Source organism: Saimiri boliviensis, chromosome 11 (assembly GCF_048565385.1).
Source record: "Saimiri boliviensis isolate mSaiBol1 chromosome 11, mSaiBol1.pri, whole genome shotgun sequence".
Lineage (NCBI taxonomy): Eukaryota > Metazoa > Chordata > Mammalia > Primates > Cebidae > Saimiri > Saimiri boliviensis.
In genome coordinates, this window is record NC_133459.1 from 19,137,195 (window position 1) to 19,159,420 (window position 22,226).

Here is a 22,226-nt window from a genome sequence, read left to right on the forward strand (position 1 = left end):
GCCAACATGGTGAAACCCCATCTCTACTAAAAATACAAAAATTAGCAGGGCGTGGTGGCAGGTACCCGTAATCCCAGCTACTCAAGAGGCTGAGGCAAGAGAATCACTTGAACCCAGGAGGTGGAGGTTGCAGTTAGCTGAGATTGCATCACTGCACTCCAGCCTGGGCTACAAGATCGAGATTCTATATCTTAAAAGTAAAAAAAAAAAAAATAAAAAGATAAGTATGTTCAAAGTCTGTGATGCCAACTACCGACTTCTACTACCAAGAAGGGTCTTCTTTTTGTTGGTTTTCAGTCCAACTCAGAAATACAAGGTTTCAAAATCAAATGCATTTATATATTTTGAGTACAGGGGTACAATCTCAGCTCACTGCAACCTCTACCTCCAGGGTTCAAGCAATTCTCCTGCCTCTGCCTCCCAAGTAGCCTATTACATGCACACACCACGACCCCTGGCTAATTTTCATATTTTTGTTAAAGACAGCCCAGACTAGACTGGTCTCGAACTCCTGATCTCAAGTAACCCACCTTGTCTCGGCCTCTCAAAGTGCTGGGATAATAGGCGTGAGCCATGAGCCACCGTGCCCGGCCTTCATTTTTATTTATGCATCAAAGTAATGTAATTGCCTATCTGAGCTATTCCCCCAGGTTACCAAATTCATTTGGTCTTATTCTAAAAGCACAAAAACACCAAGCTTGCACCACAGAAGGAGCCTTGCTAAGGGTACATTTGATGTACAAACCGAAAGGTTTACATCAAAGGTAACAAACTGCAGTGGGCGTCAGCCATTTCCTGGGTTCCACTCAGGATTGCAGCATAAAATGGCCACCACTGCTTCATCTGCCAAATGTCTCTGATCTCACATTCACGACAACGCAAGCTCTTGGGAGCCACCAGGTGTAAAACTTCAACCACTGGATTAATGACTCACGTGTGCAGGAAGCCCAAAGGACTCATATTAGGCATGGAAGGATGACAAAAAGGCAAGCCGGGTGGGGGTGGGAGTCATGACTGCTGAACATGCTGGTGCACACGGCATGTCGTGGTATTTCCTGATGAGTCAATGACAGTGACTAAAGCACACAGGTGTGAGCTTGCTATCATAATCGTCCCTTTTCTCTAAAATCCCAGAATCTGGCGCTGGAGTTGGCAGCTGATGAATGTGTGTGGGAAGTTAACACCACATCACTGAGAAGCTGTGCTCCAACAACCGGCCGGCACACCAGAGTCAAGATGGTGAGCTCTCAATAGGCCTCACCCACATCCACTGCCATCTGTTTCCAACACCTTCACGTGTTGATAGTTACTTTCACCTTTGAGCACTATCATTCTGTTCCCTCAGATGTGCCCTGGTGGCCATCCCTGCAATTTACCAACACTGTCCTCCAAAAACAAGTGACCTAGAACAGCGATTTTAAAAAAACATTCCAAGCTATAATCTCAATGTTTTGGGAGGCTGAGGTGGGAGGATCACCTGAGGCCAGGAGTTCCAAACCAGCCCAGACAACACAGCAAGACTCTACCAAAAAAAAAGTTAAAAATGAGCTGGGTGTGGCAACACACACCTATAGTCCCAGATATTTGGAAGGCTGAGGTGGGAGGATCGCTTAAGCCCAGGAGTTTAAGGCTGCAGTCAGCTATGATCGTGCCACTGCACACCAGCCTGGGTGACAGGGCAAGATCCTGTTTCCAGAAATTTAAAAAAAAAAAAATTCAGAGACAACATCATGAGCCAAACTGTCCTCCCTGAATTTTTATGGTGAAGTCCTAATCTCCAGTAACTCAGAATCATCTTGGGAGATGGGGACTTTAAGGAGGTAATTAAGAGTTCATTAGTGTGGGTCCTAATCCAGTAACACTGGTGTCCTTACACGAAGAGGAAATCTGGACACAAGTACAGAAGTAAGGTGACATAAATACACAGGGAGAAGACAGCCACTGGCAAGTCAAGGAGAAAATCCTAGAACAGATTCTTCCCTCAGGGACCTCAGGAGAAAGAATCTTGCTTATTCCTTGATGCTGGACCTCTAGCCTTCAGGAGAAAATTTGTTTAAACCTGTCTGTGGTATTTTGTTCCAGCTCCCCCATCAAACTAATACAATGATTAAAAGATTTCTGGCCAGGCATGGTGGCATGTGCCTGTAGTCCCAGCTACTTGGGAGCCTGACTTAGGAGTCTGAGTCTAGCCTAGGCAACAGTGAGACCCCATCTCTAAGAAACATTAAGACTCCTTATCCATCAGGAAACACAAAACAACACAGTACTACTTGACTCTTCTACCCTGTATGTTCTTTTGGTTGGCAGAAATAGTGGAGGTTATACAGAGAAATGTCAGAGCTGGAGGGGCTGCAACAGATGATCTGAGTTCAACTCACTTTTCCAAAGAATCAGAAGGTTAAGTGACTTGGCCAAGGTAGCACTGCTAGTTCTGGTTCCAAAGTGGACACACTCTAGGCAACTGCACCCTTTTGAAAGCACCCAGCCACAGCTTCTTGTGTTTTCCAAGGAGAGTGAGTGAATGTACACACCTTGGGGACCTGACAGTAGAGCCTACGTGAAGCGCTCCTGCTGCTTTATTTCTGGGAAATCTCATTTCATCTTGCCAACTCTTGTGGGCTTCATACTTTCTTCCGCTTGTGTCAATATTACCATGAAGCCACCCCCTGCAATATCTTTGAATAAAACTGATGCCCCAAAAAGAGGCACCATGTTTCTGTTGTTTCTATGTGTATCCCATCTGAGATGCAGGGAAACAAGGAATGGTTTATAGTCCTTTCCCAACTGAGCAGCACATGTCTGGAAAAAGATGACTCCTTCCCAGAAATGCTTTTTACAAAGTTTGTTGCCAGAGACAAATAAAATAGAAGTCTTGCAATGCAATTCCAAAAGTAATGAAAGGCAGGTGTTACCCAGTATTAAAATAATGCCTATGCTGAAAAACTTAAGCTGGTATTCTTTAATGAAGATTTTAACAAATAAAGATTGCTCATCGAGTAGCTTGTTTTCTCTGTAGCTTGGCTCTTCATCTACACGGACAAGGGAGCCAACTGAGGCCCCAGGTTTGACCCGAATGGCAGCTGATGGCGGCCTAGGCAGCTGGTGGCCACTGCTCAGAAGGAACTCACATCTCTTGCCCACCTGGCTTCTCTTCCCTGCTCCCTGGTTTTTGAAACTCAATGCTGTATATGCTTCCTTTTTAGTTCTTGTTCATCTTTTACCAAGTAAGCTAATAGTTTAATGGCCTGATTTAAAAATCTGTGAGTTTAAAAAAAAATCTGCTATCCAATGCCCATTGATTTTGCGGCATGACCCTCTTGTACCTTCCTGTCCGAGTTTGCTGCTTGAGCGATCAGTGTACAAAATCACTAAAGGAGGCATGGCAGAAAGGTAGGTGGCCACGCCCGGGTTTATATCTAACTCCCATCACTTATTACATCTTTAATTTGGGGAAAATCAACTAAATTTATTTGCTTCTGAAAACTGAGGATAATTTCATTTATCTTTGAAAATATACCTGTGAGAATTTGAGGTAATGTGATTTAAAGCATCTAACAATAAGAAACTACAATGAAATTGAAACAAAACAGAATTTTTGTGAAATTGGATGTTTTGGCTCTCTTATTCTGTAAAAAGTCTACTCTAAAATACCAAATGCATTGCTAACTGCAGTGTAGTGAACATAGTTCAGTATTTCTTTGGCATTGAAGACTCTCACGTTGTTTCTAGGTGTTATTCTGAAAAAACAAGGATTGTTAAATTGAAGCCCATTATTTTACAGATGAGGAAATCAAGGCTCAGGGAGATTAAGTGGGTGGCCAAGGTCACACAGCTGGTTAAGTGACACAGTCTTCAGGGACCACCGCACAGGACCACAGTCACAGATGTTAGGACACTGGACTGAGCAGTGTACTCCAATCAAAAGTTAATCTCAATTTGCAATTGACAAACATTTGTTATTCTATAGACTATATCGGCAAGTTTGAGTTACACAAACAGGTAACAAGGAATTTAGGTTTGACACAATAAATTCATCAGAGCAAAAGTTCTCAAACAGAATGGATGAGCAGGATGTAAAACTGGGAATTAGGAAAAAGAGCATTTATTTGTTGGTATTAGGCAAACAAAGCACACAAAGGTAGGAGAGACTGAATGACTAAGGTTTCTTTCAGAATCATATATATAAGAGCAAGGATTTCTAACATTCCCGCTCACGATTACTAAGCAGATCCTGTGTCCAAAAAATTCAGTTGTCTGAGAAAATCCCCATTCTGGAATTGCTCTTGCTTCCTGGAATGTAAGTTCACAGTTTATAAAAAGAAAGCTGCTCATTTAGCAACATGAAGTTCTGATAGAAGCTGTGGCTCCCAGAGGGGGAAAGGCTCTCACGAGTATCAGCATCCTGCAAACTGGACAAATTCATGGGATGGCTTCTCCTACGATGAGTACACTGTGAGGAGACCGGAGTGTGTCCCATGACTAGAATATGAGAATGATCAAATACCTGGAGTGTCCTAAAAAAAGACTTAAGGGATTGCTGAGTAACTTGTGACATAAAAATGAACAAAAAAACCCGCAAAACTTAGGGCAGCCAAGATAGTACCTTCCAGTAATTCAAGGTCTAATTTTCAGTTATCAAAATTAAAACAAAAGCCACACTAACTTGACTATTGGCAAAGCTGACAGTAACTTCCAAGCCCTCTGCTCTCTTAAATATGTGCTTGGCCAGGCACAGTGGCCCATACCCATAATTCCAACACCTTGCAAGGCCAAGGCAGAAAGAGCACTTGAGCTCAGAAGTTCAAGACCAGCCTGGGCAAGAGAGTGAGACTCCATCTCTATGAAAAATTAAAATAAATTAGCTGGGCATAATTTACTCTATCACGTGCCTGTGGTTCCAGCTACTTCAGAGGCTGAGGCGGGGAAGACTGCTCGAGTCCGGAAGGTTGAGGCTATGGTAATCTGTGACTGCACCACTGCATGCCAGCCTGGGTGACAGAGCAAGATCCTGTCTCAAAAAATAAAAATAAAGATAAATAAAAAATAAGTGTGTCCTTTCCCTTACATGACTAACATATGGAGTCACTAGGCTGCAGCATAAGGGGAGAATTCAGAAGCTTGAAAAACTGTGGAGGCAAGCAAGTCGGCTTGCATTCAGAGTGCCTGGGTTTTAATTCTGTCTTTGACACTTACAACCTGGAACAAGTTACTTCACTCTGTGTCGTGGTTTTCCCTTTTGTAAAATGGGGATAATAAACAATTCCCATCTCCAAGAGCTGCTAAGATTAAAATGAGATAATATGGCTGGGCACAGTGTGACTCACACCCGTAATCCCCACACTTTGGGAGACCAAGGCAGGAGGATCACCCGAGGTCAGGAATTTGTGACTAGCCTGGCCAACATGGTGAAACTCTTACTAAAAACACAAAAACTAGCTGGGCATGGTGGCACATGCCTATAGTCCCAGCTACTCAGGAGGCTGAGGTGGGAGGATTGTTCGAACCTGGGAGGCAGGGGCTGCAGTGAGCCGAGATCGCACCTCTTCACTCCAGCCTGGGCGAACAGTGAGATGCTATCTCAAAAATAAATAAATAAAAATAATAATGTATGTTCAAAGCCTGGCATGTGGAAAAAGCTCAGTTAGTGTTAGTTGCTATGACTATTACTATTTTTCATTAATGAGCCAAACTTATAACTGTACCTTGTCAGGTACCACAGAGTTCTCTTTTGCTAAGCAAAGATTCAGTAGTGTTAATTATACATTATATACAATTATCAGGAGAAAAGGGAGTTGTAATTTTTTTTTTTTGAGATGGAGTTTCACTCGTGTTGCCCAGGCTGGAGTACAATGGCATGATCTCGGCTCACCACAACCTCTGCCTCCTGGGTTCAAGCGATTCTCCTGCCTCAGCCGCCCGAATAGCTGGAGATTAAAGAGATGTGCCACCACACCCAGCTCATTTTGTATTTTTAGTAGAGACAGGGTTTCTCCATGTTGGTCAGGCTGGTCTTGAACTCCTGACCTCAGGTAATCTGCCTGCCTTGGCCTCCCAAAGTGCTGGGATTACAGGCTCACTAAGACACGACGCGCAGCCTCAGAGTTGTAATTTTTAAGGAAAATTGCTTCAGCCTTTTGAGGCCTTCTTGTTTGACATACCAGTGGTTGACAAGACAGAATTAAGAATAGTTAATACAGTTAAAAAGCTGGTAAAATGGAATCATCAAAGGTAGAAAGTTTTTTCAATAGGAAAAAAGCCACTGCAGTTAACAATCTTACAGAAAATAACAGAAGAGGCCGGGCGCGGTGGCTCAAGCCTGTAATCCCAGCACTTTGGGAGGCCGAGGTGGGTGGATCACGAGGTCGAGAGATCGAGACCATCCTGGTCAACATGGTGAAACCCCGTCTCTACTAAAAATACAAAAAATTAGCTGGGCATGGTGGCACGTGCCTGTAATCCCAGCTACTCAGGAGGCTGAGGCAGGGGAATCGCCTGAGCCCAGGAGGCGGAGGTTGCGGTGAGCCGAGATCGTGCCATTGCACTCCAGCCTGGGTAACAAGAGCAAAACTCCGTCTCAAAAAAAAAAAAAAAAAGAAAATAACAGAAGAAAGAATAGGTCCAGGTGTGGTGACTCACGCCTGTAATCCCGGCACTTTGGAAAGCCCAGGTGGGAAGATCACGTGAGGCCAGGAGTTCAAGACCAGCCTGGGCAACATCAAAAAAAAAAAACAAATTAGCCAGGCATGGTGGTGCTTGCCTGTAGTCCCAGCTACTTGGGAGGCTGAGGTGGGAGAACTGTTGGAGCACAGGAGTTCAAAGCTGCAGTTAGCCAAGATCACACCACGCCACTACAGCCTAAGCGACACAGCAAACTCCATCACACACATACACAAATACAAATAAAATGTAGCTATAAAGATGGTAGAGATTAATTTCTTAAAAAAAGAAAATGATACAGCTGATTAGGGGTACTGTTTAGCCATCTGTAATGGCTTCTAAACAAATCTCTGTCAAGTGGTTCCTAAGCCAAGAGCTTCAATAGTTCTGGTTCCTTAGCTTTAGCTCTGCAGACATGAGTGACCATCTGTTCAACCATAAAAATGCGAAAGCAAAATCGACATGCTAGAAAGTCGATTAGACATGCTAGAATGTCAACTAGAACCTCTGGGGAAACAGTTTAATGGTCTTTTTCAATTAAGAATAGAATTTCTCTCCTTTCTTTGGGTAAGCTAAAATTAGAATTTTTGCTTACCCAAAGAAAGATAAATTAACCAGGTTCTACAGACAGAAGACCTGAAGTATAAACCTAAATTTTTAAAGTTTCTCTTTGTTAGTTAAATGCAGTATTTAATGAACATGGCTGGTGAGCTTCATTCTCCTATCAAGATGGCAAGAGTATCAAGCCTAAGAGAGAATAATTTCATAGGCTCTTTAAAGTATTAAAAATTGGTTAGTAAACCTTGACAAGGGCTAACAAAATTTGAAAACACAGGAACGATGGAAAAAACAAATGTCGAAAGGCATTAGCATATTGTTGAGTTCCTGTTTTCATGTCATTTTCTGTTTATACTCAACAGACATGATTAAAATATACACCTGTTTCTAAGATTTAGACAGGACCAGGTTCCTTCAATTAAGTCCATGTGGGTGGTTAGTCAGGATCCATCTGCAATGAATGCTTCTGTCATAGTGCTAAGGAAAGGTCTCCACATTTCTCAGCAATGGTTATCTTTTCTTTCTCATTTTGTAGGTTAAGAAGCCAATAATCTGTCTCCCAGCACTTTCTGAGACTCATTTAACAAAGGTAGCTTGTAGGTAGTTTCAGAGTATATGAAACATTGTAACTGAGATCACTAAGCCATCAACAGAGTACTGAAGCTATTGATCTGTGTTAGGGATTACCTCTGGGGTTTATTGTTCCGCTTTCTGAACACGGAAGTAAAAATTATGTGTTTTGCTCCTATGGAATGCCTAAAGGAAAAATCAAACATTCCTTTATCTCAATGTACGTAAGTTTCGTGTCTTTGACAGTTGTGGATTTTCATGAAGAGTGCAATGGCCCTCCTGTCTTTTCCCTTTCCATTACACTGAAAAAAATTACCCTTACAGTTAACAGAACGTTAAGAGTTGGAAGAAACTTTAAATGATCTAAACTTCTCACCCAATGCTTAAGTGCCTGGTGTGCAATACAGCTACCAGGTGATTATTCAGTTAAGTCTTTTTAAATGCAATATCATAAAGCAAACAAACCAACCTAAATCTCCTAACTTTGATTTCAGAAGAGTACACAATTCTGAGCACAGGTACCATACTATTAAGAATCGTTACTTGCTAACGAGCACAAGAGAAATTACAATTACTTTCTAGAATTTAATGTCTAGGGTTTATCTGTTATCTTTTATAGTACTGTAATTTTTTCTAGTCCATGGACTTATCTGAATATTGAACATTTACTGACCATGAAAGATTGTACTCTATGATCTTGAAAACAATCCTTAATAAAATACAAAATGATTTTTAAACCTTTGATTCATTATGTAATTATCATTCAATGTATCTGGAAAACGTCATTTACCCTCTGTAAGAATTCACAAGCTAGAGCTTGTATTTAAAAAGGAAAACAATGGTGTTCATTTCAAAGAGTAGGAAAGACTTAAAAGTGAGGGCAACACTTGTACTTTTGAGGATATACTATACTAGCAAACTTTTAAATATAAGCTACAGTTGAGCAGCTTTTAAAATTTCATGTTTATTCATATTTTTCAAAATATATGTACATAAAAAAAGGAAGATTTACAACAGGAAAGATTGCCTTACATGCAACACAAATTCCAATGAACTCATGATGGGATCACAGATGATTATGCTCTAATTCAAGCCAAACTCCTCAAGTCCATTTCCCAGCCATACTTAGGCTACAGAAGGGATCCCAGGAGACAAAAGCGGAATGAGTAAGAAACAAACATCTTTTGCCTCTGGCAGTACTCAGGAGGGCCAGATGTACTTCAAAAACTTTAAGACAATTAAAATGTCAAGTGCCACAGGGAAGAGAAATGATAACCAGAAATTGGTATTTCTAGCTAGTACTATTTAACACAACTTCACAATACTAAAACAAATACAAGAAAGAAAGGTAGTTGGGCTTCATTTACTTTTTTTTCTTTTCTTTTTAATATCTCAAAAAGAAAGCCACTTGCTTGATATCAAAAGTGCTGTGGAAAGAAAGGAGGGGGGAAAAAAAACCACAAATGAATGTGGAATCTCATTTATTTTAGCAAATTGTATATTTTTCCACTTAACATTTCTACGTTGGCAATGATGTAACTCTCCAACATTTCCTTATAAAAAAGGCAAACAAGAAGTGACAACTCATGCTCCAAATATTAAAAAATATATTTAAACATGATCAAGAAGATTTGGGCTGGGTGAGGTGGCTCACTCCTATATCCCAGCACTTTGGGAGGCCGAGGCAGGCAGATCACGAGGTCAGGAGATCGAGGCCATCCTGGCTAACATGGTGAAACCATCTCTACTAAAAATACAAAAATTTAGTCGGGCATGGTAGCATGTGCCTGTAGTCCTAGCTACTTAGGAGGCTAAGGCAGGAGAATCGCTTGAACTTGGGAGGCGGAGGCTGCAGTGATCCGAGATCATACCCTGCACTCCAGCCTGGGAGACAGAGTGAGACTCCGTCTCAAAAAAAAAAAAAAAAAGATTTGTTTTGATTTTTGGTAACACAGGTGACACCAAAACACCACAAAAATCAATGTATTTCTGTACTTCCCTTCCAGTCAAAAACCAAGTGGTATAGGCTGGGCATGGTGGCTCACTCCTGTAATCCCAGAACTTTGGGAGGCTGAGACAGTCGATTACCCGAGGTCAGGAGTTCGAGACCAGCCTGGCCAACATGGTGAAACCCCATTCTACTAAAAATACAAACATTAGCCGGGTGTGGTGGAGAACACACATAAACCCAGCTACTTGGGAGGCTGAGGCAGGAGAATTGCCTGAACCCAGGAGGCAGAGATGGCAGTGAGCCAAGATTGCACCACTGCACTCCAGGGTGCATGAGCAAGACTCCGTCTCAAACAACAACAACAACAAAAAAACAAGCGGTATAGAGAACTTGTGCTTGCTGTTAAGGGAATGTAATGCCTTGGGCCAGTGAAAAATACCTAGAAATTCATCAATATGAAAAATAGCCGAAAGGAGTTATATACCTTCAAAATTTAATTGAGATCACACTGTTTTTGGCTTACTCCCAAAGCTGTCTCTGTGTTTACAGTTGGAGAGAAAAGGTTAGTGGAGTGGTTTTTATAAATAAGATTAATTATTACAGCTATAACTGAATTCTCCAGGCAGGAGGCTTTACAACTCAGTCAGTGCTATACTGCACCTCCTTTTTAGTTCCAGCACCTGACTGGCACACCGTTCTTTATGCTTTCTAAAAATATAAAAATCTTTGCAACTGTTTAGATAAAATTGGAAGGGAAAAAAAGGCAAAGCTGACCATAAAACGATAGGGGGCTGGGGTAGGGGGAGAAAAAGGACAGGTATAGATTATATAGTTAGGAAAAGTCCAGGATTATTGCAGAAATTTAAATGAACAAGGGAAAAGGCAGGCACCAAGAACAGCACCTAAAGCTAGCAAATGCCTAACTGGTTTCTTTATAGTCCCTCCCTACAGTGCTCATAGGGAAGGAAAATAATGTAATTTGAAAAGCATCAAAACTAAACAAATGCACACTGACCTTAGAAAATAAGATTCTGAATTTCATCATGATACCCTTTTGTCCTATAAAATTTACTTTTTCACTTTGAAAGACTTCTTCATGGTGGATTTGCCCTTGCCCGGCAATTTCACTTCCTTTCTTGCACTGGTTGCAGGCTTCTTTGAGGAGCCACCACTAGGTTTCTTGATGACTGTGGGTGAAGGTCTGGCTTTCTTGGCAGGAGTTTTGGCCTTAGGAGGGGCTTTCTTGGGCAAGGGCCTAGCCTTCCCCCGCTGGGCAGCTGAGACTTTAGGTGCAGGTTTGGACCCTCTCTGCTTCACAGATGCAGCCTTCCCCGAGGACTTGGCTGGGGTTTTCTTCTGCAACCTGTGAGAACCAAAGGGCAAAGGCTATCACTTAGTACATAAGAGATTTGTTTTGCTGGGACAACCAGATGCTTTCTAAAGGGAACTGGTATACAAAGTGGTCACTTATATTAAGAATAGGAATGTGACAATTTTTTACTAGAGGACTATATATAAATTTAACCAATTCATAAATCCTAGACATAATTTTATGACATTTTCCTAGGGAAATATGAAATTATTTTTCTTTGAATAACTAAACTATGGATATATATATAAACACTTGCTCTAAAAGTCTGGAGCCCTTGATTTTCAAGGGAGAAGATAAATCCAAATTTATGTAAAGAACCTGAGAAGGATCCAGAGTTTCTGAAACACTTTTTTGGCTTCAGCCCCTCCTGTTAGTACCATTTTCAGTGTCCTCCCTATGAGGGATTTTCATATGAACACACCTTCTCTTAGGTGGTGGCTCTTCATCCTCAGAGTCTTCTTCTGATGACTCATCTTCATCTTCATCCTCATCTCTAGAATCATCTGGCTCTTTCTTTGGAAATAGAACTCCTGGACTATGGAGAAAAAAAATTAGGTAAAACACAAGTTCTCACAAAGGACAAGAAAAACAATGTGAACCTAGGTACTCCTACCTGGACATTACCCACTTCTTCCCACCCCTCCCAAAAATGCCGTTAGGTTACATATATCCGGTTACAATTTACCCTGTTTTGAAAATACATACAAAGTTATGCCAAAACTATAAAAGTCCTGGACCATACCTAATTCTATATCCACTATTTAATAAAATTAACCCACAATCAATTTCTTTAGTAAACAGTTACTTAAACTCCTGTGTCTGGCACTGTATTAGTCAATCAGTACACAGCAATGAACAGTCTGCATAGCAATACACACTTTACCTTCACAATACTGGCAAAAGGCCTCCCAAGTCTTAAAAAAAAAAAAAAAGAAGACTTCAAAGTCTTAAATCTCTTCAAAGCTTTAGAGAAATTTGGCAAGCGGTTCCTAAACTCTTTGTCCTTAATGGTATGAATCTTGATTCCTCTGATTAACATCCTTAAATGATAACATACAGAGAGAGAGAGAGAGTGTGTGTGTGTGTGTGTGTGTGTGTGTGTGTGTGTGTGTATGTGTTTCTTATTTTTAAGAGACAGGGTCTTGTTATGTGGCCCGGGCTGGACTCAAACTCCTAAGCTCAAGGGATCCTCCAACCTCACATTCCAAAGTGGCTAGGACTACAGGTGCATCCCACCACACCTGGCAGACTATAACATTTGTGTGTGTGACTCTGGGAATTACATTTAATGTTTAATGTTTGAAAAATTCATAAAACATATATTCAGCCAAGTAACACTTATGTTTGTATAGAAATAAAAGAAAGTTACACGACAGTCTTGCTAAATAAAATAGGGTCTCAGTGGTGTATGTTATGTACTTTACTAGAAATCAAAAGGCTTTAGTACCAGCGCATGAAACAATGCTTGGCCCACAGGAGGCGCTCAATACATTTTTTTGTTTCTTTTCTTTGAGATGAAGTTTCGCTCTTGCTGCCCAGGCTGGAGTGCAATGGTGCAATCTTGGCTCAGTGCAACCTTCGCCTCCCAGGTTCAAGAGATTCTCCTGTCTCAGCCTACTGAGTAGCTGGGATAACAGGTATCCACCAGCATGCCCGGCTAATTTTGTATTTTTTTACGAGATATGGGGTTTCTCCATGTTGGTCGGGAGGAACTCCTGACCTCAGGTGATCCGCCTGCCTCGGCCTCTCAAAGTGCTGGGATCACTGGCGTGAGCCACTCTGCCCAGCCCACATTTTTTTGTTTCAAAGAATAAAAAAGATATTTACAAGAGACAAGTGTTCAAATAAGTGCCCGTCTTCACAGTATTAAGGCAGAGTTAAGATTCTTGGAAACAGTCAAAGTTCTTCCCACTTGGTATTGGACAATTAAAATGTATACATCTAATCCTATCACTCTAAGAGGCTGAGGCAGGAGGACTGCTTGAGCCCAGGAATTCAATACCAGCCTAGATAACACGGCAAGACCTCATCGATACAAAAAACACAAATTAGCCAGGTGTGATGGCGTGCACCTGTAGCCCCAGCTACTTGGGAAATTGAGGTGGGAGGATCACTTGAGTCCAGGAACTGGAGGTTGCAGTGAGCCGAGATTGCACCACTGTTCCAGCTTGGGCGAGTGAGACTTTGTCTCAAAAAAACAAAAACAAAAACTTATACATAATCCTCTAATAACCTGTCATTATCATTTACTCAATAAAGAAGAAACAAACATCAAAATGACCATCCAAGGATCTCAAATAATCTGATTTCTAGTGAAAACCCCCATTCTTATACAAAAACCTTTGCTTCATACTAATACTGCTTTAAGTCATCTTTATTTTCAAATACAGTTGACCCTTGAACACAGGTTTGAAATGCATGAGCCTACTTTGTATGTGGATTTTTTTCAACCAGACACAGATTAGAAGTACAGTATTCGAAGGATGTGAAGCCTGCATACGAAGAGGATAGACTTGGCCAGGCGTGATGGCTCACACCTGTAATCCTAGTACTTTGTGAGGCAGAGGCCAACAGATCACCTGAGGTCAGGAGTTCAAAACCAGCCTGGCCAACATGGTGAAACTCCATCTCTACTAAAAATAACAAAAATTTGCTGGGTGTGGTGGCAGGCGCCTGTAATTCCAGCACTTGGGAGGCTAAGACAGACAATCACTTAAACCCAGGAGGCAGAGGTTGCAGTGAGCTGAGATCACACCACTGCACTCCAGCCGGGGCAACAAAGAGCAAAATTCCATCTCAAAAACAAAACGAAAACCTAAAACAAACCAAAAAACACAACAAATAGGCAAATAGGACAGACTTTTCAGAAACATGAATTCCAAAGGATTGAGTACATGCATATTTGGGTATGTGGGCAATTCTGAAACCAATCACCCATACATAACAAAGGACGGCTGTATCTCCAGTTCACTGTAACAGTAATGAGGGTAAAATAAGTTAAATAAAGTGTGTAACCTAGAATCAAGATTATAAATTTACAGTGATCTGTTACAGGCTAAGTGCTTACCTGGGATAATAGGGAAAACAGAGCTGGAAGGTGCCACTGAAACCTTTCCCAGAGATCTGTTCCATCCATCCATTCTTTTCGCATTTCTGTAGGGTTTTTTTCAGCAAATGCACTGAACAAAAAAATTCAGAAAAAGTTATCTAGTTATTCAGACTAGATAATTCCCTAAACCACAAACAGATGCCCATCAATTGGCATCAACTTAATGTCCTGTCACATACAGTAATTGACATATACTAAGTGAATCAAAGGTATTTAACTCACCATTTATTTAGTGCTCCTAAATTTGGCAAGTTAAGTTACACACGGACACACACACACACACACACACACACACACACACACACACACACACGTATTTTTTAATTTTTTAAAATATAGAGACTGAGTTTCACTATGTTGTCCAGGCTGGTCTCAAACTCCTGGGCTCAAGCAATACTCCCACCTTGGCCTCCCAAAGTGCCAGGACTCCAGGCATGAGCCACCAGACCTGGCAAGTGTTATAATGAAAAGACACATTAGAGACCATTGAGTCAAACTGACTTGCTCTAAGGAAGCACATAAACAGCAGACCTAAAACTAAATATTTATTTCGATTCATTCATTCAAGACAGGCCTAATCTTGTGAGATACTGGATATTTCGATTTATTTAAACATCTATTGTGTACCTATAGGTATTGATAATTATCTAGAAGAAAATCTTTTTTTTTTTTTTTTTTTTGACATGGAGTCTTGCTCTGTTACCAGGCTGGAGTGCAGTGGTGTGATCTCGGCTCACTGCAATCTCCACGTCCCAGGTTCAAGCGATTCCCCTGCCTCAGCCTCCTGTGTAGCTGGGACTATAGGTGCGCGTCACCAGGCCTGGCTGAGTTTCACCATGTTGGCCAGGATGGTCTTGACCTCCTCATCTTGTGATCCGCCTGCCCTGGCCTCCCAAAGTGTTGGGATTACAGGTGTGAGCCACTGTGCCCAGTGTAGGAGAGTATCTTATCAAGAAGAACAGAACCAATTTTTCAAAAATCAGTAAACAGTAACAAAACAGTATGCTGGCTCCTGAATTCTTTCATTCTCATCTTTCTTACAAAGACATATCCAAATTTTATGGTGATTCAGTATCCAAAAAACAGCTATGAATATCAGTGAAACTGAAAGGCTTCTTAACCAAATTCATCTTCTCTTAAAACATTTGGAAACAGAAAATCATGAAGTAGTCTAAAAGGATCAATATGCATATATACGGTATGTATAAGAAGAAAAGATAAAAACAGCAGTTTTCAAAGTAGGTAAGAAGAAAATAACCAGAAAAGCATTCCTTCATAATGTTTAAAAATACATACTGGCCAGACATAGTGGCACATGCCTCTAATCCCAGCACTTTGAGATCACTAAGGCCAGGAGTTTGAAACCAGCCTGGGCAACATAGCAAGACCACCCAAAATTTAAAAATTAGCCAGGTGTGGTGGTGTATGCCTGTAGTCCCAGCTATTGAGGAGGCTGACGTAGGAGGATCACCTGAGCCCAGCAGTTTGAGGCTGCAGTGACCTATGAAGGAGCCACTGCACTTTTAGTAGAGGCAAAGCAAGATCCTGTCTCTGAAAACAAAAACCATAACAAAACATATTGCATATGTTAAAAGTCAATATTAAGACATCAAAATTACCTTTTTATTTACAATAACATATTCTGGCTTGTCTTCTTCTGTTAAACTTTATTTCAATATCCCTCACCCTACATCACTGCCTCTTCTAGTAGTTCACTGAGAAGTCACCCAGTCTCACCAATCCATACGTGATAATGCTGATAAAGCAGGGTGTCTCATCTCAAATCACCACCTCCTAGAGTAAATATACTTTACTGAAATAAAGTATTTTCTGATGTGTGGCTTAAGTCAGTAAGAAATAATCTAAGTGGTAAGTATTCTAAAATTCTGGCTTAGTTTCAAAGTAAAATGAGATGTTTTAGGTAAACATTACAAAGCAGAAAAAAATATACTATAATTCAGAGGTGCTTTCAACATAGAGGTTTATCTAAATTACAATAAGTATCAGAAAAATCTTCACAGTAAAGTAAACCAACTTCTTATAAGCAGATGCTTTAAATAAAGAATTCAGTTTTGATTATTTTTCTTTTTGTAAATATTAAATTTGTAAAGCTGTTCTCTCTTGGTTTTCACAGTCAGTAGTTAATACTTTCACATTAATAGCATGATCGCTATGGTTTTTGCTAAAGAAAATTCTCCTAATCCCAGTTAAATATACACAACTGAGTCTTACTTTGATAGTTAGAATTGCTTCCTGGGTGATTCTCTAGGACATACTTCTTCAGAGCAGTGGTAGAGCAGGTCTTCGGCTCATTCATGGCAGCAATGGCAGACAAGATTGCATATTCCATCAGGCTTCCACCAAGCAGGGGTTTCTCCCCTGATTTCTTCAGCTGTTTTCCAAGGAGGAAGAGAAAAGCATCAAGACAACACTCTCCCAAAGCAGGTCAAGACAAGACTCCTCTGCACCAGGTGGGTCGGAGTTCCTGCATTAGCACAGATACGTTTTACAATAAATTGTCAGCTTAGGGACTTTCTCTTCCCATTCACCAGGTATTCATTCTAACTGAGAAGTCCCAACCCTCTCATGGATATTTTCTCCTTCCATCTACCCTCCATCCAGCCTAACCCAAAGATACCAACAACTGTACCCCAAAAAGCAGGTCAACCAGTTATATCCTTAATAAACTAAGATTCTTTTGGCTGGGTACTCATGCCTGTAATCCCAACACTTTGGGAGGCAGAGGCAGGCAGTCACTGAAGGCCAGGAGTTCAAGACCAGCCTGGGTAACATGGCAAAAACCCATGTCTACTAAAAATACAAAAAAAATTAGCTGGGTGTGGTGATGGGTGTCTGTGGTCCCAGTCAGTTGGGAGGCTGAGGAAGGAGAACCACTTGACCCAAAGAGGCAGATGTTGAGTGAGCTGAGATCATGCCACTGCATCCAGCCTGGGTGACAGAGCAAGATTCTGTCAAAAAAAAAAAAAAAAAAATTCCTTCATTTGAGAATAGTTCATTTTTCTCAAGAAAATGAAGCACAGCTGACCACTGAACACAACACAATTTTATCTGTGCTGGTCCACTTATATGTGGATTTTCTTCTGCCTCTGCCTGCCACCCCAAGACAGCAAGACCAACACCTCCTTGTCCTCCTAAGCCTACTCAACTCATAGATGACAAGGATAAAGACATTCATGATCATCCTCTTCCACTTAATGAACAGTAAATATATTTTCTCTTTTTTTTAAGATGTTGGTGTCTCACTCTGTCACCCAGGCTGGAGTATAAAGGCGCAGTCTTGCTTGTTGCTACCTCTGCCTCCTGGGTTCAAGCGTTTCTCCTGCCTCAACCTCCTGAGTAGCTGGGATTACAGGCGCCCACCACTACACTTAGGGCTAATTTTTGTATTTTTAGTAGAGATGTGGTTTAACCACACTGGTCAGGCTGGCCTTGAACTCTTGACCTTAGGAGATCCGCCTGCCTTGGCCTCCCTTAAATGAGCCACCACGCCCAGGCCATATTTTGTCTTTCTTAGGATTTTCTCAGTAACATTTTCTTTTCTCTAGCTTGCTTTGTTGTAAGAGTACATTAGTAATATATACAACATACACAATATGTATTAGCAATTAAGGCTTCTGGTCAATAGTAGGCTATTAATAGTCAAGTTTTTTGGGAATCTAAAATTATACACGAATTTTTTACTGCATGGGGTATCTGCACCCTTAACCCTTATGTTGTTCAAGGGTCAACTGTAGTTACAAAAAAATAATAAATAGACCTTTCAATCCTATGAGGAAAATAGCAAAAAAAAATTCTGATAAATATTTAGGGTATCAGGGAGCACAGTGGTTCATGCCTGTAATCCCAATACTTTGGGAGGCTAATGAGGGAGCACTGTTTGAGGCCAAGGGTTCAAGACCAACCTGGGCAACATAGCGAGACCCTCTTTCTACTAAAAATAAAAAAAACTAGCTACGAATGATGGCATGCCTGTAGTCCTAGCTACATGAAAGGCTGAGGTGGGAGGATGGCTTAAGCCAAGGAAGTTGAGGCTACAGTGAGCTATGATTACATCACTGTACTCCAGCCTGAGTGACAGACCAAGACCCTATCTCTGAAAATAAACAAACTAAAAAATATTTTACAGGATCATACAAAAGGAAATTACATAACATACTTTGAAAATGAAAGGTGCAGGAACAAAGGTTAGCAGTAATAAGCAAAAAAGGAAAAGGAGAAAATCAGAAATGCTCCACAAAACTGGTTAGTGGTTCCCAAAGAATAGTCTACAGCCTTCTGGGGTTCCTGACACCCTTTCAGAAGATCTCCAAGGTCAAAACTATTTGCATAATAAAACTGAGATGGGTCAGGCGCGGTGGCTCACACCTGTAATCCCAGCACTTTTGGGAGGCAGAGGAGGGCGGATCACTTGAGGTAAGGAGTTTGAAACCAGCCTGGCCAACATGGTGAAGTCTCTTCTCCACAAAAAAATACAAAAATTAGCCGGGCAGCCACCTGTAGTCTCAGCTTCTCTGAAAACTGGGGCAGGAGTATCACTTGACCCTGGGAGGCGGAGGCTGCAGAGCCGAGATGGCACTGCTGTACTCCAGCCTTGGTGTTACAGCTTGACTCTGTCTCAAAAAACAACGAACCCAAACAGAAAAACAAAATCTTAAGATGTTATTTGCTTTTTCACTTTTTTTTTTTTTTTTTGAGACGGAGTTTCGCTCCTGTTGCCCAGGCTGGAGTGCAATGGGGTGATCTCGGCTCACCGCAACCTCCGCCTCCTGGGTTCAAGCAATTCTCCTGCCTCAGCCTCCTGAGTAGCTGGGATTACAGGCACGTGCCACCATGCCCAGCTAATTTTTTGTATTTTTAGTAGAGATGGGGTTTCACCATGTTGACCAGGATGGTCTCGATCTCTTGACCTTGTGATCCACCCGCCTTGGCCTCCCAAAGTGCTGGGATTACAGGCTTGAGCCACTGCGCCCAGCCCACTTTTTTTTTTTTTTGAGACAGAATTTCGCTCTGTTGCCCAGGCTGGAGTGCAATGGCACAGTCTCGGCCAAATGCAACCTCTACCTCCCAGGTTCAAGCGATTCTCCTGCGTCAACCTCCTGAGTAGCTGGGGTTATAGGCGCCTGCCACCACACCCGGCTAATTTTTGTATTTTTAGTACAGACGGGGTTTCACCATGTTGGCCAGGCTGGCCTCAAACTTCTGACCTCAACTGATTCTCCTGCCATGGCATCCCAAAATGCTGGGATTATAGGCATGAGCCACTACATCTGGCCTTTCCACTGTCTTGACATTTGCACTGATGGTGCAGAAGCAATGGTGGGTAAAACGGCCGTCAGCTTACCACAGATCAAGGCAGAGGCAAAAAATGTGGTTACTGTCTTCTTTATTACTATGGACTTACGGTTTAAAAAAAGAGAACCAATTCACTTAGGAATGCCCTTCATAAAGTACTAAATATTATTTTATTAAATCTCAACTTTTGAATATGTGTCTTTAGAATATTTTATGGGATGAAACAGCAACATATAACCCATATCTGCTACATATGTAGACATGACGGTATCCAGGAAAAGCACTTGTGTAATTATTAGAGTTAAGAGCTGAATTAGCTACATTTTTCTTGGAATGTTTTTTTTTTCTTGAAGAAATAACTGACAGCTAAACTACCATTATTCAGACACTTGGTTATGAGGTAGACAGTATCTTGAAAACGAACTAGAAGAGTCTGTCATGTCAAAACATAACGTTATTTGTTGCCAATGATAAAATTCAACCTTTCAAGAGAAAATTTAAATTCTGAAAAACCTGTGTTCATCACTGTGAGTTTGTTATCTTCCCAATACTTAAATACTGTTCTTATAAGATCAGTGGCCAATACCAATGATTGATTGCGATTTTTGTTATCATATATAATGAAATGCCAACATTTGGAAAATTTATGTAAGCCACTATTTTTGAAATGTCCAATGTACCATGCTATAAAATTATGCAGGATTAAAACATCTATTCAAAGTTCAATGAATTTTAAGGTAACATAGTACAAGAAATTCACTTTCCGGGTTCAAGTGATTCTGCTGCCTCAGCCTCCCAAGTAGTTGGGACTACAGGCGTGTGTCACCACGTCCAGCTAATTTTTGTATTTTTAGTAGAGACGGGTTTCACCAGGCTGGTCTCGAACTCCTAACCTCAGGTGATCCACAGCCTCCCAAAGTGCTGGATGGGATCACAGGTGTGAGCCACTGCACCCGGCACTGTGTCAATTTCTTTCTTTTTTTTTTTTTTGAGACGGAGTTTCGCTCTTGTTACCCAGGCTGGAGTGCAATGGCGCGATTTCGGCTCACCGCAACCTCCGCCTCCTGGGTTCAGGCAATTTTCCTGCCTCAGCCTTCTGAGTAGCTGGGATTACAGGCACGCGCCACCATGCTCAGCCAATTTTTTGTATTTTTAGTAGAGACGGGGTTTCACCGCGTTGACCAGGATGGTCTCAATCTCTTGACCTCGTGATCCACCCGCCTCGGCCTCCCAAAGTGCTGGGATTACAGGCTTGAGCCACCGCGCCCGGCTACCGTGTCAATTTCTAACCCACATAAACAAAAGTTCTTCGGGAGTCCTCAATAAATTTTTTTTTTTTTTTTTTGAGATGGAGTCTCACTCTGTCACCAGGCTGGAGTGCCTGCCTCAGTCTCCAGAGTATCTGGGACTACAGATGCAAGCCACCACGCCCAGCTAATTTTTGTACTTTTAGTAAAGGAGGGGATTCACCATGTTGGCCAGGATGGTCATGATCTCTTGACCTCATAATCCGCCCACCTTGGCCTCCCAAAGTGCTGGGATTATAGGTGTGAGCCATCATGTCTGACCCCCTTAATAAATTTTTACAGTATACTGAGGTCCTGAAACCAAAATCTTTAAGAAGCACTTCTTCACAATCAATCCTCTGGTCTCTAACCTGGAATGTCCCCGAAGCACCTTTGCCAGTTATCTGTTCTAACTGGCCTCTCTCTACTGCTCTCTGCAGAGCATTCTTCAACAGCTGGGGCCTGCAACAAAAAACAAAAAACAAAAAACAGTGATAAATACATTAATAAGAGAAAGATGTAAAGAAATAAATCCAGGGTTTTTTTTTCCAGATCCAGAGTTCTGATTATTATTTTATTAGTTTGGTAAAATGAAAAAAGTAGTAACGAACTGCTGGCATTCTTAACAAGAGGTACTCTTTCCTTTCAAGTAAAGAAGCTAAGTCATTATACATACAGAATCTCATACCGTATAGAACCAATTTCTTTCTTTCTTTCTTTTTTTTTTTTTTTGAGACGGAGTTTCGCTCTTGTTACCCAGGCTGGAGTGCAATGGCGCGATCTCGGCTCACCACAACCTCCGCCTCCTGGGTTCAGGCAATTCTCCTGCCTCAGCCTCCTGAGTAGCTGGGATTACAGGCACGCGCCACCATGCCCAGCTAATTTTTTGCATTTTTAGTAGAGACGGGGTTTCACCATGTTGACCAGGATGGTCTCGATCTCTCGACCTCGTGATCCACCCGCCTCGGCCTCCCAAAGTGCTGGGATTACAAGCTTGAGCCACCGCGCCTGGCTAGAACCAATTTCTAAACTGCCAAAGCACTCTCAAAACCCACCACTGATTGCCACTGGACCACAACAGTGATCAAAGTGAGTAATTAAGCAAAGGATGGATATCTTAGAAGTCTCATCCAACTCTGGAATTCTCTGAGGCCAGCTATGAACACCAGGCTATTAGAAATGCATAGATGGGGCTGGGCACGGTGGCTCAAGCCTGTAATCCCAGCACTTTGGGAGGCCGAGGCAGGTGGATCACGAGGTCGAGAGATCGAGACCATCCTGGTCAACATGGTGAAACCCCGTCTCTACTAAAAATACAAAAAATTAGCTGGGCATGGTGGCACGTGCCTGTAATCCCAGCTACTCAGGAGGCTGAGGCAGGAGAATTGCCTGAACCCAGGAGGCGGAGGT

At 41.7% G+C, this 22,226-nt stretch overlaps 1 protein-coding gene across 13 annotated transcripts in view; it reads right to left on the bottom strand.

Moving 5' to 3' along the window:
- Positions 1-8,733: 8,733 nt before the first annotated feature.
- Positions 8,734-22,226, bottom strand: part of HP1BP3 (heterochromatin protein 1 binding protein 3) — a 45,151-nt gene continuing 31,658 nt past the window's right edge. For 11 of the 13 annotated variants that reach the window (XM_074380225.1, XM_039473917.2, XM_074380222.1 and 8 more), the window contains 5 exons: positions 21,188-21,278; positions 16,450-16,609; positions 14,176-14,287; positions 11,530-11,643; positions 8,734-11,099 (listed from right to left, as the gene is read on the bottom strand). In XM_074380225.1, the coding sequence (XP_074236326.1) occupies positions 10,805-11,099; positions 11,530-11,643; positions 14,176-14,287; positions 16,450-16,609; positions 21,188-21,278 (772 nt within the window). In that variant the 3' untranslated portion in view covers positions 8,734-10,804. Of the gene's footprint in view, positions 11,100-11,529; positions 11,644-14,175; positions 14,288-16,449; positions 16,703-21,187; positions 21,279-22,226 lie in introns of those variants that run through there. The other 2 variants (XR_012512323.1, XM_074380228.1) reach the window with 2 other exon arrangements.